Below are 7,847 nucleotides of genomic sequence, written 5' to 3'. Positions count from 1 at the left end.
AAAAAAACTGCAATGAAAATGAAAGCCATCGGGGTTTTACCTTCATGTGTTTTCGGAGGGAGCTGGGATGTGTGTATGACTTGTCGCACATTTTGCAGAGATAGGGCTTGTCCGACGTGTGGACGTGCATGTGTTTCTTGCGGTCACTGCTGTTTGCAAATCGCCTGTCGCAGCCTTCAAACTCACACTTAAAAGGCTTCTCACCTACATAGAGAAAATGTAAATACAATGTTTAACACTGGATTTCAAAATTCCAAATTTTACATCAATTTATTATAAAGATGTTTAACGTGTGGAAACAGACTAAGGCAATAATAGTAAAGGAGTAAAAAGGCAACCTTTTAAATTTGACAGACAGACAACTCGACTTACTTACTACGAATTAATTTGACTTAAGCCACTTAGGCTCATGGATTAATTAATTTAATTACATTTAAATATGTATCACAAGTATGACTATTAACACATAATAACAAGACTTTAAAAACAACATGAAATATTTTCTGTTGACAACTGCACTGAATCACATGCCAGTGACGGGACTCCAGCTGCTTAAATAATAATAACCCGGATCGCATGCATATTTTGGATTGGAATTTGTCAACATGGATTTGGCAGTAAAAATAATATGGTTATATGAGCGGATCTTACCGGTGTGAGTCCTTTTGTGAATTTTTAGATTTTCCGAACGAGCAAATACTTTGCCACAGCCGGGGAACGGACACGGAAAGGGCTTTTCACCGGTGTGTACTCTGATATGATTTACAAGTTTGTATTTGGCTTTGAATGGCTTTCCTTCTCTGGCGCATTCCTCCCAGAAGCAGATGTGGTTGGTCTGTTCTGGTCCCCCCACATGCTCCACAGTCAGATGGGTCACAAGCTCGTGCATCGTGCTAAAAGTTTTGTTGCACGACTTTTTGGGATTTGTCAGCTGCTCCGGCTCGATCCACTTGCAGATGAGCTCTTGTTTGATCGGCTGCCTCATGTAGCGAAAGAAGGCCCCTGCTCCGTGATGTGCGGCCATATTCATGTTCATGGGGCCATAGCCGTGCAGCTGGGTCGAAGCATAGTGGTCGGACCGTGGGCTTGAAACGTGGCCGTACTGGTCGGCCCGTCCGTACATGTCCCCCGAGAAGCCCAGCCGCATCTGGCTGTTGACCACGTTAGAAGAAGCATGGCTTGCGGCTTGCTCGTGGAGCCCTGGGAAGAGCAGGTGCCCCGCTGCATCTGAGTGTCCATGTGGCCCTGCGAAACTTCCGGAGGCGAACAAACTGTGTTGCGCCCCGGTGGCGTCCCCGAATCCCCGATTTCTGAAGAGAAAGTCCCTGGTGGAGTTGAAAGCCGCCGTGGAGTAAGAGCCAACGTGGGTCGGGTGGTGATGGTGTCCCAGGGCGGCTGCTGCGTAGCCGGGCGCCTGGGAGGAAAACGCCGTTTGTCCGGAGCCAATATCGTGGGAGCTGTGGTTTATTTTGAAAGCGCCCATCCCATCGGCGAACGGATTTATCCCCAAAGCCACTTCTCTCTCTGTGACTTCGCCTGTTGAGTGATGCCGCGAGGAGCCGAAAGTAGTGACTCCTATGGTGGGATACTGCGGTCCTGCGTCCAAGAGCATCTTCAGTCTAGACTCGCCGAGACGACTGAGAGCAGAAATCAAAAAAGCACGCAGATATTCTTCCTCCCCCTCTCTATGTCTCTTGGACCTCACTCGACTGAGCAAACTCTCAAATCCACCGATTTTCTGTTTACTTTTTTTAAGACGCGAGGAATTCCCCTATACCGATGCACATCCGATGCACACGCAAAATCATGTATACATGCAATATTGTCTTTTGCGGTTTATCTTCCTGTGGCGCAACTTTCACCTCCTCAGTCAGGCGGTGAGCTCTAGACTGATAGTCGCAATCATTCCTGCAGATAAATGAATTGAAAAGACAACACAGTCCAGCCCTGATGAATGGGAGAGGAGGGGGTAGTCATGTGACCCCGGAGCTAGGCGTTCATTGGCGGAGCCCCTTTCCCCCCAAATAACATCCACTCACCAAATAACAATCCACGATGCAGGGCCCACACTTCTATTGGCCTCTTTGCATCATCAATCCCAGATATTGGGAGATTGCTGACTGTGGATTTGGTAAAAAGGCTGAATAACAGCAAAACAAAAGTTGAGAAACACAAGACAAAAACTGGCCTTGTAGAAAGTCAAAGCACGTTTAGCAGCTACATACTGCATGTAAAGCAAATGTGCCACATTGTCTTTGTTAACCTGGGGCTATTAGATTAACAAGCAAAAGCCTTTGGTGGGGTAATTGGTTACGCTTTTGTAGAATCAATCAATCAATCTATCAATCAATCTATCTATCTATCTATCTATCAGATAGATCAAAATCTATCTATCTATCTGTCAATTTGCTGATTGGCATGAGCTTGATACATAAACAAAGGCAAAGCCTGAAGAATTAATTATGTATTAATGTAATTCATTGCAACTGTGGACTGCCAGGATGTAAACATCCTTTATGGCATTCAAAGGTGGACCGTCACTACGCCTGTCACGTACAGGTATGGTTATTCGAGTTTTACGTCTATCCTTAGGAACCCCCATGGGAATCCTTGCGGTTTGATATGAAGTCTTCCCACTGTCACCACTCTCTTTAAAGGTCTGTTATTATCAACTTATCCCTTTCCCTGCAAGAGAATCAATCGGACGTTTTGTTGTCAGACTATTGTGCGCACTCTGTGTGCTTTAGTTCTGTCTCCCTTAAATACAACGTTTCGGCGTCCACTGGAGCTCACACCAGTGGAACATCTGTGCTTTAGATTTTCACATCATCCAGCAGCTCAGGTTCATAAAGGCAACCTTGAATATATATAGGCCAGTATTTAGCTTGGATCCACTAGTATGCCTAATGTATCCATCACAGTTTGGCTGTGCTTGTGCAACTTACTCATATTTTGCAAGCCAGTGATGCATAGCCTGTGCGTAAAACGTTGTGGGTTGTCGACGTTATCAAGTGGGATTTGCGGCGCTCTCTGCAGGAACCTCCGGCTGCTAGAGTTCAAAGCCACACATATAGACGTGCCATGTTAACCATTAAAGTATCTGCTTGGCTACTAGGCTTGTTTCTGCTAGGCTTTTTCCAAGTCAGTCTTGGGAGACCAAGAAAAGAGGGGAAGTTTTGTTGTTCTCAACTTAACAAGTACAACATCAGATTGATCCGGCGTTTTAGGTAGCCCACTACTCTTCTATGCAACATTTGGAAGGATCTCTGTCAACAGTTGGAAAACGGTAAGAACAGCAGATCACAGAAAAATGAGAGAATCAAGACTGGAGGTCGTACACTCAGACTTGGAACAAGAGAGGCTAGATTAGAACTTGTTTGTCAATAAAATAGTTGTTGGAATTGTACATAGTTTTACAAGTGCATTTAAATTATAATAATTTAAAAGTTTCTATGCCACTCGTGATTCTAACATATTTAACGTATATGCTAAAAGTAGTGCCCTAATCAAAACTCCATTAACCGTTTAGCGTCATGATCCCAATGCGCTGGAGTCAAGATGTAGAATTAAAAATGGCTACCTGGGGCTATTTAGGATTTACATTGAAAGGAACTAAGCCAGGCGAACAACGTTTTATAGGACCTCTGTACAATATTCAACTTTTTTGATTGTGATCTTTTACAACTCCCCTGCTTAATTGTTTCCAAGAGTGAGTACATGCACAACTTGGACCAGAAATAGCACTTCAAAGCATTACGCTGGTGCTGTGATGAATCTGAAGGCTACAGCTGTGAGCCTCATGAACCCCACGCGCAAAGGTCATTTAATAAACATATTTGGATCCGTCATGTCTCAAAATATTGACTCAATTTCTAACGCTGGATGTGACGCTGGCAGCGTTTGACGGGTCAATTCAGAGCACCAACCAATTTTAAAATATATTAACCATGTGAGTGAGTGTCCTCATTCATAATATTCAGATAACTACTTTGTTTGTTTTATCTAAAAACAACACATTCGGTCATCCAAAAACAAAGTTCGTGTTATGTCCAGTTCATTTTCTGTTCAACGAAATTTAAAAAGTGCGTGGAAGCCAAGATACTGAGGAGCGACAGTGACAAATAAAATTAGGCTGTAGTCTTAAATCCTTCACAAATTACTTATGATCACCGCAGAAGTTAAATACCACATTAACACGTTTTATTTTTGACATGGAAGTGTTTAGCACTGGATGTGACCTTTGAGATTCACGTAGTAATTTATTTTTGTCTGCAACTACAACGATTAAGCGTTCAGTCCCCCCCCCCACACCACCACCACCACCCCCCCCCTCCACCCCAAAAAGAAAAAAAATCTTAAGCATTCCGCAACACAATTTGGGTTGAAATACACAATGGATAACAAACTTAAAACAATTAAGTCATCACAGTTTCTGGTTGTAGGAGCATTAATATATAACAATATAATAAAAATATTAGAAATTCCCTGGTTGTGAAGTTACTATTCGGTTGCTGCAGACTTCCATCCGTGTAAAGTACCATCCAAACATTTACACATTCATAATTAATAATACTAATAAAATCTCTGTTTCTCGGTTGAAGGTTTAAAAAGACCAAGTCCATGGGAAAAAAAAATAGTTAACACAGAATTTATAAAGCATGTTGTTAGGATCCATAACTAACATCTTTCTTTTAAGCATTCAAACAAAAATCAGAAAATAATCACCAAATAGTATAGACTTGGTAGGATAATATAGTAAGCAATACTTACAGACACACGTTTTATTTTGAACTTAAGTCTGCAATGGCACCACCTCCTGTGACCCTCATCTGCTGCCGTCCCGGGTCTAAAGCAAAATTACCCCGGATCATAACAACAGGTCCCGTCCATTACATTTTCCCCCCTCTGGACAATGGCCGCAGCTCGCACTATTCACACACTGATCCCACCAAGCAGAGCACGGAGTCAACACTGTAGTTCATGCTAAAGGACGAACGATTGGATATATAAATATGGGCTTTTATCAAACCGCATTGAATGGTGCGCAATCTGGACTATTTTAAACTCCCACGTGGAGTTTTCATTTAGTTAAGTTGACTAATTTTTCTCCGCTGACGCCGATCTTTTACGTGGGTAAAGTTGTGCGTAATTTGTGCGTAAAGTTGTCCTTTATAAGTTGCAGGGCAAAATGGAGATATCACTGCATTATTTATGATCCTTACAACTTTTGTACTGGCATATGCATACACTTATGAGGCCGTCTGATTTGTAATTGCAGAATCAAAGTGGAGAAATTGCTGTTTCATAGCCGCGCAGCCCTTGTTCGCTGCCACAAAAGGAAGAGGACTGTTTATGTGGATCAACTTTTAAGACTTTTATTGTACAATAACCTTTGCATAATATCTATTTTTCTCAAGCGTTGCCCGAGGGACTGCGCATGCGCGCTGGCTGCTTGCTGTCACTAAGACATTTTTCTTCACGTTGGAAACTGTCACTGGTGACGTCAATCACTGAGCTCTGACCAATTAGAGAGCAGGGTGATTGTTTAGCTCCACAGGCTGCAGCGCCTACCATGAATCTCTATTCAGTATCAAAGCGTCCTGCTGCTGCCTCTCAACCGAATGGGATTTCATGTAGTCTGCAGATAGACTTAACTTTATAAAGTCTTTTTTTCTTTATTTTTCATTGCGATTAAAATATATTTGTCATCATCATTATTATTTTGCCTGCTGTCAAGTTATTCTAAAATTAGGAAGTAATGAGCGTGGATGCATTGGGAAGCCCCGTGATGGACCCTACGTTTTCCAAACGGAACACGGCGCTGAGATTAGTTGACTTGGCAGGGGCTCACCACCATCACCATCATCACCACCATACCCCTCAGAGCGTGACAGGCTTCCCGGGGTTCAGCAGCCATCCACACTCAATGGCTCACTCGCACCCTGGGGAGATTACTGCGGAACCCCGCCTGGGGCCGAGTCCATTCGGGCCAGAACACATGGGGCACTCCGCGGCCCTCAAAATCAGCCCAGCCCATCATTATCCCCACCACCATCACCACCACCACCACAATCATCATATGGCAGGCCACAGTGAAGTGGTCTCTAGTCAAACGGGAGCTTTTGGCCCGGTTCAGGCGACATCGGTCCCGTATTCTATGTCTCATACGGCCCAGGCTTTATCTGCAGGTAGGGATTTCCTCATCCGGAGAGATCTGACAGCTCAAGCCATGCCGGTACTGACTGACCAGACTGCTGGTTCAGCCTCTCACCACGGAATGTTTGTCTCAACAACAGGTAGCTATCCCGGACACTATGGTCATCACCCTGACGCTGGGAACCATACCCTCTTCTCCGGACTCCATCACGACCAGTCTTCTAGCGGATCACCGGGTGGCCAAGGGTTGAATGGACAAATAAGGTTAGGACTACCTGGAGAAATGTACGTTAGGTCTGATCATTTGAGTCAAGTGGCAAGCTCCAGGGCTGATCCGTTCTCCGCCTCGCCGTTGCACGGCTACGGTGGTCTGAATCTGAACATGAATCTCAGCGCTCACCACCACCACCACCACGGAGCCGGTGCCTTTTTCCGTTACATGAGGCAACCGATAAAGCAAGAGCTGATTTGCAAGTGGCTGGAACCGGAGCTATCGCCGAAGAAACTTTGCTCCAAAACTTACAGCACCATGCATGAACTCGTAACGCATGTGACGGTGGAGCACGTTGGAGGACCAGAGCAGGCGAACCATATATGCTTTTGGGAAGAGTGTCCGAGGGAAGGCAAACCATTTAAAGCCAAGTACAAACTTGTAAATCACATTCGAGTGCACACCGGGGAGAAACCGTTTCCATGCCCATTCCCTGGCTGTGGAAAAGTGTTTGCAAGATCCGAGAATCTTAAGATCCACAAGAGGACGCACACAGGTCAGTGGCTATATATTCAAAAAAGGGAATGTGGTAGAAATGTACTACAATATGGCAAATACAAATATCAACTTGCATGTTGAAATGAAAATATAGGCATTGCACATAAACAAGACACAAGTGAATTATGTTATGCATTTTTTTTGATTGATTTTTTAATTTTTTATTTTATTTTATGCACTTAAAATATCCTCTGATGGGCAATGCTGCTCACATTAGCAACAGCTACTGCCCACATGTTTGTTTTGAGGTGGACCAGTGCTAGCGAGTTTTGTAAAGGTTGATCTTTGGGATTATGGTACAGCTCACTCAGGCGTTTGACGGTCCAACCTCTTGTTTACACCACAGCACAAAGAATGAGGCCCACGTCAGCTCTTGTCCATGTAGTTTAGTGCATGCCAGCATGACTGGCAGCAAAGTTGGAAAGATGCATCTTCACATTCAGTGTGACTGATGTGATGTTTTTCTTTTCTTTGTTCAGTCACTTGTTGCTTTGTTTATTAGTTGTTTTAAGCATGTTTCTTTATTCCAACCATTAACATTAGTAATAAGAGTAGGTTGGATTGCATGATGATACTTAAAGCTACATAGTAGGTTTTTTTTACATAGAAGAGTATTTGAAGGCTTGCATTAGCTTTATTTTCCAGAGTCCTATGACATGTATGCATTGGGAAATAATAAGCCTGCTCTTGGACTGGTGAGCTCTTTAGCCTTTAGCCAAAGCAACAAGTTGACAAGTGCAGACGGCTGAAATAATTCACCAACAGGTTGGCAGAGCTGACTGCGTCTATAATGACTGAGGTGTGTACAATGCAGCTCCAAACAACAGCTATGATTCAACTTTAAAAAGATATAATGGTACAATATGGCTGCTTGCATCTGCGACCCAATGGCGTGCTGTGGATCCAGTGAGGGGGGGGGGGG

At 43.8% G+C, this 7,847-nt stretch overlaps 2 protein-coding genes across 4 annotated transcripts in view; one reads left to right on the top strand and one right to left on the bottom strand.

The window, feature by feature from the left end:
• zic1 (zic family member 1 (odd-paired homolog, Drosophila)) overlaps positions 1-1,933 on the bottom strand; it is a 2,537-nt gene extending 604 nt beyond the window's left edge. The window contains exons 1-2 of one of the 2 annotated variants that reach the window (XM_032503769.1): positions 652-1,933; positions 41-204 (exon numbers count right to left, since the gene is read on the bottom strand). In XM_032503769.1, the coding sequence (XP_032359660.1) occupies positions 41-204; positions 652-1,612 (1,125 nt within the window). In that variant the 5' untranslated portion in view covers positions 1,613-1,933. The remainder of the gene's footprint in view (positions 1-40; positions 205-651) is intronic. The other variant, XM_032503770.1, reaches the window with a different exon arrangement.
• Positions 1,934-4,761: 2,828 nt separating this feature from the next.
• The window catches only part of zic4 (zic family member 4), a 5,577-nt gene continuing 2,491 nt past the window's right edge, over positions 4,762-7,847 (top strand). Inside the window, exons 1-2 of one of the 2 annotated variants that reach the window (XM_032503768.1) lie at positions 4,762-6,188; positions 6,297-6,923. In XM_032503768.1, coding sequence (XP_032359659.1) covers positions 5,759-6,188; positions 6,297-6,923 — 1,057 coding nt within the window. In that variant the 5' untranslated portion in view covers positions 4,762-5,758. Of the gene's footprint in view, positions 6,924-7,847 lie in introns of both variants that reach the window. The other variant, XM_032503767.1, reaches the window with a different exon arrangement.

The sequence above is a fragment of the Etheostoma spectabile genome, chromosome 22, assembly GCF_008692095.1.
Source record: "Etheostoma spectabile isolate EspeVRDwgs_2016 chromosome 22, UIUC_Espe_1.0, whole genome shotgun sequence".
Classification (NCBI taxonomy): domain Eukaryota; kingdom Metazoa; phylum Chordata; class Actinopteri; order Perciformes; family Percidae; genus Etheostoma; species Etheostoma spectabile.
Note: the sequence above shows the minus strand (reverse complement) of the source record. Positions and strands in the feature narration are given on the sequence as shown.